Source organism: Marmota monax, unplaced genomic scaffold (assembly GCF_021218885.2).
Source record: "Marmota monax isolate L192 unplaced genomic scaffold, Marmota_monax_Labrador192_F-V1.1 WCK01_AAM20220418_F8-fsc00014, whole genome shotgun sequence".
NCBI lineage: Eukaryota > Metazoa > Chordata > Mammalia > Rodentia > Sciuridae > Marmota > Marmota monax.
This window is the reverse complement of record NW_026695222.1, coordinates 31396853-31412407: the sequence shown is the minus strand read 5'-3', so window position 1 is coordinate 31412407 and position 15555 is coordinate 31396853. Positions and strand designations below refer to the sequence as shown.

Sequence of the window (15555 nt, the reverse complement as noted above, 5' to 3'; positions counted from 1 at the left end):
TAGCCCAGCCTCATGTTGAACCACAGGGGTGCCCCACACAGGCAGTCGGGTGGGGGCTGCAGATCCACCTCTAATTGTGCATCGCACCCCTCCAGCCCCGCCACGTCTCTGCCAGCACTACTGCTCCCTCGTACAGTGTGGGTGCGCCTGCTGGCCTCAGCACCCTCCTGCCTTCTGAGCGACTGGCACCCAGGTTGCCAATATCTTGAAAATAAATAACTGAACTTGTTAGAATTTGTGTAAAACAAGGGAAAGCAGAGCTGATTTCAAGACCTGGGCCTAGAGGAGACAGTCAAGCTAAAAAAAAGTGCTTTGAACTGTTTGCTGACCTCGGCAGCCATCACCCTCACGGGGTCTGCAGACCCTGGAGGGGACTCAGAAGGGTGATGGCTGCTGAGGTCTCGACAGTGCTCCGGTCTGGGACCTAGAATTGGTGAGGAGCATGTGCCTCTTGGCCGGTCCCCGGCTGGCTTTGCATCTCACTCTGCCCCTGAGGACTGTGTGGCTCCGGCAGCTGGCTTTCTTCTCTGACTGCCAATAAGACAGGGTCACCCTTACCTGTGGGAGTGTGTGACGATGGAATGAAACACATCAGCCGCTTAGCACAGGGCCTGCTCAGGCGTAGAAAGCACTTAGTGAATATCCGCCGAAGCGGAGACCGCTGCCACCAGGACATCTGAAGTGCAGTCCTGGGTCCTCAGGTGCCACGGTGGTGCCCAAGCACCCGATGCTCTTGTTTTAGCATGTCTAGACTGAGGCACTGCGTAAGTATTTATTTAAAAAAAAAATGAATAAGAACAAAAAAACCTTGTTGGTGCCGCTGTGAAGCCCTGCTCAGAAACTTCTGGAGAGCTGATTTGAGTGGACGGCACAGTCAGGGTTTACCTCTTTCCTATGGTGCCAGGTTACCCTGGGTCACTAGCTTTTGCCGTACTTGCTCTGAACCAGGGAGCGATGTTGTCTGCGATATTCAGTGGCTACACTTTTACCTCTTATCTAAATGGTTTAAGAACCAGTTTTCCAATATTTAACATATTCTTCCTGGGAGGTAATTCCTGAACTTTTTCACCCAACCTCATTCCTCCTGTCCTCCTTTTCCTCCCCCACCTCACCTTCCAGTAGAAAAAGTAATTTGCTGTTCACATTAGGGGGAAAGGGGGCATGAGTCCAGGTGGAAGGGGACCTGCCACCTGACACAAGACGCTGATGGTGACAAGAGCACTCTTCTGCACCAGCAGCTGAGCTCAGCTCTGCACTCACATGCTCTGGTCACCTCTTCCCAAAGTACTCTTGTTAGTCTTGCACTTGGCAAGTGAAAACACAAGGCCCAGGGGACGAATTGTCACCCAGGGCCACCTGGTGTTGTCTGAGTCCACCAGTCCAGCAGTGCCAGTCACGCGATTGCTTTGGAGATCTTTTATTTCCATGATCCACTTAGAATTACCCAAGTGTCTCCGTTTGTACCAGCCCTCGCCCTCGTGGTCCAGCGATGGCCAGTGCTCAGGTCCCCTCTCTTTGGAGCCCTTCTCAGAACAAAAGCCACAAGCCACTCACCCTCCCTGTAATTCTGCGTCTCCTGTTGGCCTCAGAGAGAAGGTGCTATTTAGGGGTGGTCACCTGGGTTCACTGTCCCTTATGCTGTGCCAGCAATGCAAGTACCCACCTGCTCCCGTGGACCATCATGATAAGGAGAGTGGCCCTCAGGGTGGCGCTGTTCTTGTGACAATCATGATGAAAGAAAGTGGCGTTGGTTTCCAATAACCTGGGGTAGAAATTCCAAATGAGTTTATTTTTAAAAACTAATCTAAAAGTTACATTTCTATATTGGTAGTGTTTTGGGTTTGGAGTTTTTTTCCCAGCCAAATTCTCTTTTTAAAGTCTTTGATGATGACATTTGAAAGGCCCGAATTATTTAAGCTAATCATACTTGAACTTTAAAAAAAAAACCAAAAACTTACATAAAAGAATCCCAGGTATGCCTCCATGGCGCTGGGTGACGGGCCATCGAGTCTCATGCCTGTGGACACAGTTGGGTGGAGGCGCGGTCACAGCCTTCCTGCTGCTGTCGCTCACTGTGCCAGCGACAGCTGGGAGGGCTGCGTGGGATTTTTTGGTAAATTTTGTTCCCTTTCTAAGATTAAAGCCACGTGGGGCTGTGGCTGGGGCTGGGGTAGAGCACTGGTCTGGCACGTGGGAGGCCCTGGGTTTGATCTTCAGCACCACAGAAAAGAAATAAATAAAGCAAAGGCATCGTGTCCATCTATTTAAAAAAAAAAAAAAGATTAAAGCTCTGTGTTTTTTACCCTGTAAAAGTTTGTTAAGCATTAGATAATGGCTCCTTTGATGGCCCAGTGTGGCCCTCCAAGTTCGGGGAGTGTGATGTCACAGGAGGGAGGACTAGAGCAGACCCTGGGTTGGGGCCTGTGCAGGGCCTCGTGTGGCCCGTCATTGCCTCCCTCGGAGCTGCAGACGCTCAGAGAGGCCTTTTGCAGATGCCAGTCGCCCACACAGACGGCAGGCAGCGCCCCGCCAGCCCTGGGCTCCCCTCTGTTGCTGTGGGGTGCACGGCTGTATGGACGTCTCACCCCCAGATGGACCTGGGTTCTGTTTGCCTTTCAGTTGACCACAGTCGGATCAAGCTGCACCAGGAGGAGAACGACTACATCAATGCTAGTTTGATAAAAATGGAGGAGGCCCAGAGGAGTTACATTCTCACCCAGGTAAACAGATTGTCTGGAATTTTTTTTAACCTTAACTTAAAAGAGTTTAAACTGTGCCTAAACAAAGCTGCCATGTTGTTTAGAAGTTCAGGTGTTTAATAAACCAACGAGCAAAAAAGGAAAAACACCCTCCTTTGAAGATTCAGCCTGTTGTGACCCTGCTCTGTTCCGGAAGGTACAGAAGGGCGGGAAGGAAGCACAGAGAAGCGGCTGTAGGTTGGCAGCAGCCTGGGGACGGGCGATGGCGCACGGCCTGGAAGGGCCTGTACTGTGCTGATTCTCGAGGGGCTCACCTCAGCGCCAAGCACCTCTGGAAGAGTGTGGCAGGAGGCTAGTCACCTCTGTCCCAAGAGCCATGCGGAACTCTTCACCACGGCCCCCTCTTTTGGCCCCAAGAAAAGTGTCATTAGAGAACAGGACAGGCGTGAATAGGCACTTACAGCTCCCACCAGCTTTGGGCATCTTCATGGGGAGAAGAGCGCGCGGTGGTTTAATGATGAACCGAGCCTCTCGTAAACCTTGATGGTTTGTGACCCCAAGACCACAAGTGTCTAGACTGGGTAAAGCCGACTCTTTATTCTTACTAATTAATCAACTAGTTAAATTATTCGTTGTTCTCCATCTTGCCCTGTTACCTGAGGCTGGCTTAAAGAGTCTGAAGTTCCCCATTGGTTTTTCTCCATGATGGTCACTTTCTCGCTTGTCGGGCTTCTGTGGGATGATGGCGCACCGTCTGCTTGCTGTGTAAACATGGAAGTTCTGGCAAAGCCGGAAGCCTTGGGAACAAAGGCTGCTTTGGACAGGGACCTGGGCCAGGGCGTATGTGTCACTGGCCCTTCTCGCTCCCTTCTTGTCCCACCAGTTCCTCCCCACCCGTGACCCATGCCTCCCAGTCAGCGTGGGGTCCTTCAGCTTGGCCAGAGCGGCTGCAGGGCGTGGAGTGAGTTCCTGGCTTGTGCACCAGCCTCCCCCAGGCCCCAGCCCCTGCTCCTCCCATACCTCTGGGTGTCGGGCTGGGCTTCTGGGAACAGGGCCCTGGGAGGTGGGGCCTCCTGCTGTGGGCCAGGGTTGAGGCCCAGGACTTCTCCAGGGTTTCTCCTGTGAGAGGTCACCTTGCTGAGGTCAGGAAGCACTTTAGTCCCCCCATTCTAGGGTGTGTAGGGTCAGCTTGAGCATTGAAGGGTTTCCCGTGCTGTCCCCCCACCCCCTGCCCTCGCAGTTGTTGGAACCCGTGACATTCCGCCAGTCCTGTTGGTGGGCCCACTGATGTCGGTGAGCTGCTCACGCGTCCCCTTGCCCTGGGGTTTTCAGAAGGAATCAAAACAGCCTCCCGCACAGTGGCCCTCTCAGTCGGTGTGGCTGGGACCTTCTCCGAGCCAGACTCAGGGCATGAGAGGCCCAGTGGCCAGCCAGGGACTGGGTGACATGTGCTGTGCTTGCAGGAGCTGCGTTTGTTAGCTGGGAGGGTGGCCTGTGTGAAGGCCTGTGCTGGCCTGAGCTGAGCTGGGGAAGCAGGGAGCTTGCTGAGGGCAGGCCGCTGCAGGAGGCCGGGCGGGCGGAGGAGTCGGGCAGCTGCGGGAACTCCAGCGGGCGGGCAGAGCACTCTTGGAGAGGCGGTGCTGCCCCAGGGAGCGGCTCACCCTGGTGGGTGGCGCTGGTGACATTCCTCCCAGGCAGTGCTGCATCCTGGAACACTGGTGCCAACTGTGTGGCAGGCTGCAGCAGATAGGCCAGCTGCTCCACAGGCGTCCCCGTGCCCACCCTGCATGACCATCTGGGTGTCCACATTCCTGTGTTCCTTGGTCCAGAAATGAAGGCCGAGTGTGGTCAGGTCTGGGTTGATGCTAAGAGTGGGGGCTTCCCTCTGCTGGGTGCCCCCGATCGTGGGCTCAGTCCTTGGCGGCTGTGGACACGCCCCGGGACGAGGAGCTGTTTACACTCAAGGGAGATAGAGGGGGACGGAGGCACCTGCCTGAGGTCACAAGGTGATAAATGATTGGAAGAGTCACAGTTGGTCACACTTTTGCTGCCTCTCACTGCCTCGAGAGTTTTGTCCCACATCCCATCTGCCCTTGGCGAGGAGCCCAGGAGCCCCTCAGCCAGCCCAAGCCAGGAAGCACGTGGGCAACCTGCGTTGGGGTGCGCCACTGTGCGGTTGACACAGGACTGTGACAGCTGCCCACCAGGCTAGGAGGGCAGTCCTGTTCCTGCCTTAGCCGCCATTCTGCCTGGGCTGGGAGACCTGAGGGTACCCCCGACTGATGACTGTCACAGGTAAGCCCATGCTGTGGTGTCCCCGCGTCACCGTGTCTGCTCTTGTGTGCTTGCAGGGTCCTTTGCCTAATACGTGTGGGCACTTCTGGGAGATGGTGTGGGAACAGAAGAGCAGGGGTGTGGTCATGCTCAACCGCGTAATGGAGAAGGGCTCGGTAAGTCGCACGCTGCTTCCTCTTGATGTCACGGTCCATTGGTCCTGATTTATTTTTATTTTAAATCACGTTTGTAGTTCCTTTGCATAGCATATTTGTCATTTTAAAACGTCATAGAAGCGATATGTAAGGACCCGTTTGTTGTAAGCAGTTCCCTGAACGGAAGGGGAGAGGAGCCAGCCTGCCGTGGCCTGGCCCCCGCTGGTGGGCTGCCCGCTCCATGCGGGGCTCCTGGTCCCCTGCTGTGGAGCCGGGTGAGTGCTGCCGTTCTTGACAAGCAGCTTTCGGTGCATGTTCATGGAGCCTGCCTCCCGGCTGGTCAGAGAGCCTCCTGTGGACATGCAGAGGTGGCTGCGGAGCCCTGGAGGCCGCTGGCCTGGGGGTTAGATTTGTTGCCCAGAAACGCCCAGAGGCCCAGCAGGGAGCCGCCCGCTACACCGGTGTCCGCTGGTGTGTCCACGTGACACTCTGCCATCGTGGGTTCTGTGCCACTGTTAAAGCCCTGTCCCTCCCACGTCTGCCCTCAGCCACCCCTGCTTCAGCTTGCTGCCTCAGTCCGTTCTGAACCATGCTTCCAGAATGTCCTTCCTCACTCGGGCTCACCACCCCTTTTCCCAGCTGAAACCCCTGTTTCTCCTGGCTCACGGGAGGACACATGGAGGCTTACAGAGCCCTGCACTCAGGCCTGCTTACCTCACTGTCCCCTCTCCAGCCTCCTGCCAGGACAGATTTTCTTTCAGTTTCTTTACTGTGTTCTTTGATCCAAGGGTCTGAATCACAGCGCCCACCCTCATCCCATGTCCAGGTACCCTCAGGTTGCTGCCCCCAGGTCACCTGGTAACTGTGCTGTTCTTCATCCTTCTCTCTGCTGTAATTTCCCCTCAAAAGTCTCTGTTGTAGGAGTGGCTTCGTAGGCAGGGCCAAGACTGGCATTCAGCAGGGCCACAGGCTCCTTGCTCCCCACGCCCGCCCCTCCCTGGCTCTGCTAGCTCTTCTGGGGCTTCCCAGCTTCAGAGTCAAGTTGAGGCCCTTGGAGAAGATGAGCTGAGGATCGTGGGGATGTGCAGCCTGGGACCAGAGAACTGGGTATCCCTGGGCCTTGCCTGGCTTGGCACTGTGCTCCTGGGGGTCAGCTGGGTGCTCTCATAGCTGTCCTGGCCGCCTTGGACAGAGAAGCCACCCTGCAAAGAAAGCACAGTCACGTTCCAAAGAGTAAAAATTCAGTGCACAGAAGACGCGCACCAGAGAGTGGGTGGGCAGCATGTGCCTGGCACCAGCCACAGCGCCACCGTCTCCTGCTGAGGAAGCAGCCCGGAGCTCCTGAGAGACAGGCCCTGGGCTGGAGTCGCTGCGGCCTCGCCTGAGTTCACTGCGACCCCCTTGTGAATCACGCAGGCTCGGTGTCTGCGCAGTGACAGAGGCGGCCAGCCCGCGGGTTCAGACCATCCTGCGCCTCTCCCCGTAGGATTGCTTTTTCGGTGAAAGTGGCTTTTCACTCTTCCCTTTCTGCTTCTGTGGCCTGATTACTACAGGTAAGGTTCCAGCCCTGTCCTCCCGCATTCCTGTCGGCAGTGCCGGACACCAAGCTCTAGGTTCCCAGGGCGCGCTCTGCTGGGGAGCCGCCAGTGATGGAACCCAGAGCTTTGGAACCTCTCAGCACAAGTGACCTTGGGCTGGCCATTCTCTGCTGGAATGAACTGACCTGTGTGTTTTAGGATGATCAGCAGCTTCTCTGGCCCCGCCCACTAGGTGCCACTAGCATCCATCTCCCAAATGTGGCACTCAGGCTCGGCTGTTCGGGGGGCTAGAACTGCTCTGAGTGATATCGGGGGTTGGGATTTTTAAGTCAAGATATTTATTCAAAAAACATCAGATTTTCCTTTCATTGATTGATTTGATTGTTGCTTTCATTTCCAGGAAAACCTCTTTGCTATTAGTTCACAGTTTGCTTTAGCAACTGTTGTCATATTACAACAATAGTTACATGCTCGTCACCGGGCCCTGTTGTCTCCTACCCAGCAATGACCATAAATAGGCCACAGATCACTGTGACAGTCGTTCCCCCTTGAGATATAGCAATATTGGCCCTCAAACCCGTGGCTGGTGGCCTGAGGTGGTTCACTGTGAACAGGTAGCAGCGCTCCTTCTGGTCTGCTGTAAGTGTCCAGGTCCCGGCTGGTTATTCAGGCATGCAGATTGGCACAAAAACCGCTGCATGTTTCTTGGGGATCAACATCTTCAGTTCTGCATCAACAGGATCACTCCAAAAGGGTTGGCTGGGGTGGGGGCTTGCCGAGAAGCCGCTGGGTCTGGATGGCTCTCACCTGGCTGTCCCCGTCCACACTGCCCGTGCTGTGACCCGCTTACAGAGAGTTTCCATCTGCTTTCTGCTTTCCTTCTTTCACCAAATAGCCCAGGAAGTTCCCCTCTTACTGTTGGCAGACCTGACTGTGACCTCCTGGGACCTGGCATTCCTGGAAGCCAGTTTTGCAGAAGATAATTGTGTGTGTTGGACGGGGGTCACGCACATGGCCAAAGTGCTTGTTGGTTCAATTTTAAAATTGACTTTAGACACGTCAACATGGAGCAAGCCTGTGTGAGGGCTGGCTTGTTGCTCAGCCAGAGGAAGTGAGCTCCATGAGTCTCTCTCGCCCTTCTGGAACTTGGCCTGTGTCTCTCCCAAACCCTGTGGAGCCACAGTTAGGCTCCGGGCTTCTAAGCCCACGAACCTGCATCTTGTCATGCCCGTGCACCTCCTGCTCTGTGCACCAGCTCTCTATTCATAATCGGGAAAACCACGTCACTCATCTCAGGGTCCAAGACTGGCTCCTAGAGGTGGTTCCTACGATGGCTTGGCCACTTGTTTAGGATGGCCTGAGGACCCTCACTAACACCTGCCTTCATGGTGGAAATGGCAGCTATTCGCAATGCCACCACTTTCCTGTCTGGTGCCAACCAAGATAAGCCTCAGTTTGGTTTGGTTTAATTTGGTACCATGGATTGAACCCAGGGACGCTTAACCACTGAGCTACATCCCAGCCCTTTTTTTATATTTTATTTAGAGACAAAGTCTTGCTGAATTGCTTAGAGCCTTGCTAAGTTGCTGAGGCTGGCTTTGAACTTGCGATCCTCCTGAACTGCTGGGATTACAGGTGTGTGCTACCGTGCCCAGCTAGGCCTCAGTTTTGAGTCCCCAGTGATGAACTATTTTCTCAAAAGTCAGTCTCCTATTCAAGTTGGTGTGTGTCAGTGTAATAGGATATCTGCAATAGTGATCGGGTGCTTATTTTGTGTGTTTAAAACAAAAACTTCTATAGAAAATAACAGAGATGTTCCTGTAGAAGCCTAAAGAGTTCTTAAAATTAAATATTGGTTGATGGGTGCTTGGTCATGTGCCAGAAATCCTCTGTAATCTTAGTTTTTGCCCAGATTATAAAGATTTATTAGCTTTATTTTTAGTTCTGAAAGTGAGTGCTTGCCAAATGGAAATGAGGTGGAAAACTTGTCTGCCCAGCTGATGAGCTGAGGGTCAGTGGGCGCTCGCTGCCCTTTGCTTCCTCCTCTCCCTGCTCGTGGTGGTGGGAGCCCACTCCGGCACAGGTGGCCTTGAACCACCAGGTCAGACTGTTCCTGGGGTCCAGCTGTCAGAGTGTGGGAGGGAACATGTCCTGGCCAGGCCTTCGGAGGTCTTGCTCCCCGCGCCTCTGGCCCTCGGCTCCACGGGGCTCTTGCCTCCTGGCCCGTGCCCATGTCCCGTGTGGCAGAATTGCCTTGGTGCTGACACCCAGCTCCATCCAGGGTCTCGTCCCATCTCCAGCAGCTCATCACTGGTGACTGGTGACGTGGGTGAGACTGGCCCAAGCTTTACAATGGGCTCTGGAAAAAGCCCTGTTGGTGACAGTCTCATGGGTGTCTCTTGCCTTTGCTTTGGTCTTGTTTGTGGGCTGCTCCCAGCCTCAGCGGAGCAGGACCGTCGATGACGTCCCTCTTCCTTCCTCGGGAGCCGCTGGCCCTTTGCTACCCCAGGGGAGGCTGTGGTTTTCTTGACCTGATGTCAGCACCAGCTGGGCTCTGGTCCCCCATTGCCCTTCTCTTGCTGCTCCCCTAGCCTGCATCTCTGAGGTCACTGCCCAGAGAGTGCTGGTCACCCTCCGAACCTTCCTCTTCCAGAGCTGCCTCTGTGCTCTTCCTTAGCCGGCCTGAAACCTCTCCCTCCTCTGAGTGCCAGGACACAGTCACAGCGCTCTGCCCTCAGCCCTTCCCACTGTGCACCTTGTCACTGCTGGAGAGTGGTCTCTCCCAGCAGACAAGGCCAGCCCCGAGTCGGCTCCTGTGCTCCCGTCATCCTTGGCCTCAGAGGAGCATCCAGTGGGACCAGTGTGCATCCCGAGCGTGACTGGCACTCGCTGGTGTTGTGTTGGGAATTGCAAGGTCTCCCAGGGTCCCTTGGCAGGTTGTCAGACTTTCTGCTGGGCCCACGCCCAGCCCTGCCCAACTGCTGTCCAGGGCACCCCAGCCACCCACCAGCAGAGACGTCCTGACTAACTGACATAGGACTTGTCCCAGCAAAGTGTCCACTAAATTTGAATTAAATTTTCTTACTTAAACTTTTGACACCAAACTGGCAAGAACGCGTTCACTCCCACACTTCTGACAGCTGGACCCCAGGAAAGTCTGACCTGGTGGTGCAAGGCCACCTGTGCCGGAGTGGGCTCCCACCACCACCACGAGCAGGGAGAAGAGGAAGTAAAGGGCAGCGGAGGGCCACTGACCCTCAGCTCATCCAGTAGTTTCTGAAATTATCAAAATAGAACTCAAGAAGTGTTTTTTGGACTGAACCAAACCAAAGCAGAACGAAAGGTGAGCCGAGCCCACCCTCCAGCCCTCTCTGGGTCGGTGCATCCTGTGTGGCTCAGCCTTCCCAGGGCCTGTTCGCATCCCTCGGGGCTCATTTGCAGTTCCTGTGAGGTTTCCTTTGGGGTGAGGCATCTACCAGCAGCTGGGCCAGGTTTGGCTGCATACAGGCCCTTGCAGGAGGCAGAGCAGCTGGTGGGCAAGGGTCAGACCCCTGAGCACCCCCTTGCTACAGAGACCCAGAGCTGCTGGGTGGCGAGGCTGAGCCCCGTCCGCATGGCCACCCCATCACTCTCCAGTGCCCCTCCAATCCCAAGAAGCAGGCTGCTACGCTGACCATGTCTTCCAGGCTCAGAAAATTCTAGGCCTTTACATTGTCATAAAGCTCAGAAATGGTCTCCAAGCCTCTTGTCTTGGGAAAACAGTTGGTTGCTCACAATAATTCAGTGTTATTTCCTCCCATAGTTAAAATGTGCACAGTATTGGCCGCAAAAAGAAGAAAAGGAGATGATCTTTGATGACACAAATTTGAAATTGACGCTGATCTCTGAAGACATCAAGTCCTACTACACAGTGCGACAGTTGGAGCTGGAGAACCTTGCGGTAAGACCACCTGCACTCGGGCACCTCGGATACTTGCTGGTTGGGCTGCTTCTCCCTGACCCAACGAAGCGTTTCCCTGTGTCTGAACCCTGCGCCGCACATGGTCTCGGGGTGAGCAGAGCTCGTTGTGCAACTACCAAGTGCCAGGGGCGCCCAGGAGGGTGGGAGTCAGGTGCTTTCCCTCCACACCAGTGAACTCCGGTTCTTAGGGAAGAGACAGGTTTCTCATCTACAAGTGATCTGTCCCTGCCTGGGCCACCTGAAAGCTAAATGCCACAGTGTGCCGCTGCCTCTGTGGTCTGCGGCCTCCAAGGAGTCTCCCGGGCTTGCTCCGGTCTCTCGGCCAGTGCAGGTCTCCTGGGCAAGGCCTGGGGTGTGTCTGCTCTGTGAAGAGTCATAACACAGCTGCTTGCTGTCACTAAAAGATTGTCTTGGAACGTGGCAGGACACTGCTACTGCTAAGAAGTACCACAGAGGGCTCTGCCCGTGAGCAATCTGAATCATGACCTGGAGGGGTCCAGTGCTGGCACGGTGGGAGGGGCTCCAGGCAGAGCGGGGACAACACTGAACATGGTGGCCACCACCGCCTCTAGAGCCAAACTGCCCGTGTTTGAGTCCCAGCCCTGCCATTTCAGACTGTGACTCTGGGGGCAGGGGTTGTACCACCCCGTGTCCGTGCCTCCTGTCCTGTCAGACTGGGCTCTGGAGGGCCCTGGGAGGTAGGAATGGGAGGGAGGGTCAGCAGGTGATGCGGGCGCAGGCCCGTGGTCCCATGGCGCTATCCAGGCCAGTCCAGTTAGTGTGAGGGAAGGTGGGGCCACGGGAGCCTGGGGAGCGGCCCTGCTCCTGGTGATGGTGCTCACGTGCTGCGGCACAGCCCTGTGGTCTGTTACTGCATCAATAGTTGAAGTAAGATCTGGAGCGAGTGCCGGTGGCTGGGAAGTGAAGAGGTTGGAGCAGTGTGGCTTCCGGACGCCGCTGCACAGCTGCCCGCACTTGTTGCCCTCTCTGCCATGTGCACCAGGGAGGAGCCGTGTCACTTCCTTGCGGTGGCGTGTGCTTGTTCGCGAAGTAGTCCACCTTTCCAGTCCTTTTCCTGTGTGTCAGCCTGAGGTGGTTGAGGGGAGTAGCTCAGAATTCTGAAGTCACAGGGTGCACAGCTGTGACCTGGGTTTTGTGTGAGGACCTGTCCACTCCCGCCCACTGTGTTATTCAGGAGCCCTGAGAAGCCAGACGGGCATACCTGCAGTCCCAGCGGCTCAGGAGGCTGAGGCAGGACCGTCATAAGTATGAGGCCAGGCTTGGCAACTTAGTGAGACCTTGTCCCAAAATAAAAAATTAAAAGGGCTGGGGTGGGGCTCAGGGGTCGAATGCTTATTTAGCGTGTGCACAGCCCTGGGTCCCCTCCCCACTGTAGCAAAAAGTAAAAAAATAAAATAAAAAGCCCTTTCTTAGCACTGGATGACCAATGGGGCCCCGACGGAGAATGGAGTCCCTGCAGCACAGCAGCGGGTGGAGGAAGGCCCCTGGGGGGCCCACACCTCTTTAGGGACTAAGGGGAGCCTGGCTTGGGCGTGCTTTCTTCTTCATTTTTAAAGTATATTTAAAGTGCTTTTCTCATCTGCCAAAATACTCCTGTTCTAGTTACATGGAGATGCTCTTCACGGGAGTAGAGTAGACGGGCTCCGTGTGGCTCTCATGTGTGAAGGTGTCTCTGCAGGAGACACCATGGACCTGGCAGCTAGATGCCAGCCCCATGGCTTCCTGTGGCACAGTCACAGTTGGGCATCTCTGTGAGAGCAGCCGGGTCTTGGGCCCATCGTGCCTGCACGGGGCTGGCCCGTGGCGCATACTGTGCACCCTTTGGTGGTTACTGGAAGGCTGGGAGAGGGGGAGCACTTTGGGACAAGGACCCGGGTTCCTGCAGCAGCTCTGAGCAGGGCCTCTCACCTCAGAGCCTGAGCCGCCCACTCTGGAAACTGGGAAGAGTGGGAGCATCTCTTGAGCTGGGTGCTGGGCTCCACACGGCCACGATTCCCCTGTAAAACGACCATCCCTTGACACACCCAGAAGCCTCGAGGCTCGGGTGGCCCAGCCTGGTGCCCACACATGTAGTTACTTCTTCACCCTCTGCAGGAAGCACAAAAGCGTTCTGATGAAGTCACTGCGGGTGGCAGAGCAGTGCCGCGTCACTGTGGCTGGCGAGGCCAGAGAAGGTGGCTGTATCCACATAGGCAGGGGAGGCAGGGCCTTGGGGGAAGCAGGTGGGGCTGAGCCATCCCGGAGGCGGCCCGCAGGTCTATGTCCGGGGCCTGGTGGCCCAGGGCTCTGCGCTTCGTCAGCAGGGCGGGAGGCTGCGGAGGGCTTGGTGGGTTTCTCCACACTCTTCTCACTGCCATGTGTCTTTTTATCTTTCAGAATCAAGAGACTCGGGAGATCTTACATTTCCACTACACCACGTGGCCTGACTTCGGAGTCCCCGAATCACCAGCCTCCTTCCTGAACTTCCTTTTCAAAGTTCGTGAGTCGGGCTCGCTCAGCCCGGAGCACGGCCCCATCGTGGTGCACTGCAGCGCCGGCATCGGCAGGTCGGGGACCTTCTGCCTGGCCGACACCTGCCTCCTGCTGGTGAGAAGGTCTTGGAAGGCGCCCTCGCCGCCCCAGCCCACCCCGCCCCAGCCCGGCCACAGCTCCTGGCCACAGCTCTCGGCCACTGTCTGCGAGGGCCGCTTGGCTTTGTAACACCCCTGGGGTGGCTTTATCCCTCAGGGCTCTGTTCGCAGAGGGTTCCCATCTCACCGTGGGCCCAGGTAGAGCCGGAGCACCCTTCCCCCTCGTTCTCTCCCCCCTCAGCCCCCGTCCACAGGGCCCAGATTTCCCACATTTTTCCATGTTTTCTGGAACTCTCTGCCTGCCCCACGGCGATCTCCCCGGGGCAAACCAGAGCACTCCCACCCAGGGGAGTGGGGCTGGCTGAATCCTGTGTCCTCTCTGTCAGATGGACAAAAGGAAAGACCCTTCTTCTGTGGACATCAAGAAAGTGCTGCTGGAAATGAGGAAGTTCCGGATGGGGCTGATCCAGACGGCCGACCAGCTGCGCTTCTCCTACCTGGCCGTGATCGAAGGTGCCAAGTTCATCATGGGAGACTCTTCAGTGCAGGTCGGCTGCGCTTTAGTGTTTGTCTCTGTGCGCGTGCGTGGGCAGTGCTGTGGCGGAACCAGGCCCTGTGCACGCAGGCCAGTGTCCCACCACTGAGCTGCGCCCCCCCGCTCTGGTTGTCAAGTGCGAACACTGGCAGGTGTCAGAGGAAATAGCTGCCCTTTGTGTTTAAAATAGCTAGAAAGTTGTTGAAGTTTTGCCGAGTTCCAATCTCTGCCTTTGAGGTGCTCCCCCAGAGAGCCAGGGCAGGAAGAACGGGCTGGATTTTCAAACGGTTTCACCTTCCAAGGGCCTGGCTGCGGACCAGGGAGCCCGAGCCCCATGCCCGAGCCCCATGCCTGAGCCCCATGCCCAAGCCCCGTGCCAGGCCAGCGCCTCTGCGCACTACGGCGGGCGGGCTTCCTGACACAGCAGCAGAGCGAGCGCTGACGGGCCTTCCTCCTGCTGCTCTTTGAAGGACCAGTGGAAGGAGCTGTCCCATGAGGACCTGGAGCCCCCACCTGAGCACGTGCCCCCACCTCCCCGGCCGCCCAAGCGAATCCTGGAGCCCCACAACGGGAAACGCAAGGAGTTCTTCTCGAACCACCAGTGGGTGAAGGACGAAGCTGAAGAGGATGAAGACGGCCCCAACGAGGAGGAGACCAGGACCCCCTTGAGGGCCTCCCACAGCATGGACAGGTAATGTGAGAGGCTGGCTTGGGCAGCAGCGGGCCCTGCCGTTCCTGGGACAGGCACGTAATGAAACCTGTGGCTGCGCTTCCTCTCGGCAGTGGGGCTGCTGGACCTGCAAGCTGCCCTCTCCTGGATGGAGGAGGCCTCTCTGGGCCCGGAACGGCCCTGGGAACAGGCAGGTCCACAGGGTTCTGGCACCACCTGGTGGTACTCACTGGCAGCTGGCTCAGTGGAATGAGTAGGGAGGGCCTTTCTGCCCTGTGAGGACAGTGTCCACCCCATGTCCACCTCCAGGCTTCTGGCAGGTCCTGAAAGGCGATGTCCAGCTTGGTGTCCCCAGGGTGGAGCTCCAGGGAACTTGATCTTTTGGTGGCATCTCGGCTCAATTCATTGAAATTCACTGGAGCGTTTTGCTTCCTACGTCGACCCCAGCATCGTGAGCACTGTTGACGTGGTGGCCGACTGAGCCAAAGCCAGACGGTGGCCCCTGGGCTGCATTGCAGGCCATCTTGTTGGAAAGGAAAACCCAGGGAAGCTGGGGTGCCAGGGAAGCTGCCTAGGAGCTGGCACTGCCCTGCAGGAAGCTGCACAGTTTTGAGCGGGAGTAGCCCCCTCCTGGGACACTGGTGGCAGTGCCCAGGTGCCTGCTTCCTGGAGGGAGATACTAAGATGTGTGGCTACTTTAACCAGCAGTGGCGCGTCTAGAAAGGTGCCCTGCAGCAGTGTCCAAGTGTGCGGACAGGTGAGGTCATTGGGTACATCGCATCATTTGTGGCAGTAGAATTGGAGATGGCCACAACCTGTTTGGGGATTAGGGCTATCATGCTCCTTCGCTGTGCAGGGGTGGGGGTGGGTATTCTGCAGCTGTTGAGGAAGGAGCTCTGGGTGCCCTGATGTGGCCAGGCACAGAAGTTCCAGTGCCTGAGAAAGCAGGGTGCACACGCAGCAGGCATAACCACCCCGCCCCACCCTATGGGACTTCCCTGACGCAGGCGCTGTCTGAGGCACTTGGGTGGGAGGGACAGGGGGCTTCAGGCCAATGCCTGCTCTAACTTGGCCCTCCAGCCAAGTGGCAGGAATCTGGTTTGGGTTCTGAAGAGGGAGCTTGTTTCTGTCT

General features: G+C 56.5%; 1 protein-coding gene across 1 annotated transcript in view; it reads left to right on the top strand.

The window, feature by feature from the left end:
• The window catches only part of Ptpn1 (protein tyrosine phosphatase non-receptor type 1), a 59731-nt gene that overhangs the window by 40738 nt on the left and 3438 nt on the right, over nt 1–15555 (top strand). Inside the window, exons 3-8 of the mRNA XM_046433381.2 lie at nt 2620–2720; nt 5051–5149; nt 10469–10606; nt 13025–13234; nt 13605–13766; nt 14224–14444. Coding sequence (XP_046289337.1) covers nt 2620–2720; nt 5051–5149; nt 10469–10606; nt 13025–13234; nt 13605–13766; nt 14224–14444 — 931 coding nt within the window. The remainder of the gene's footprint in view (nt 1–2619; nt 2721–5050; nt 5150–10468; nt 10607–13024; nt 13235–13604; nt 13767–14223; nt 14445–15555) is intronic.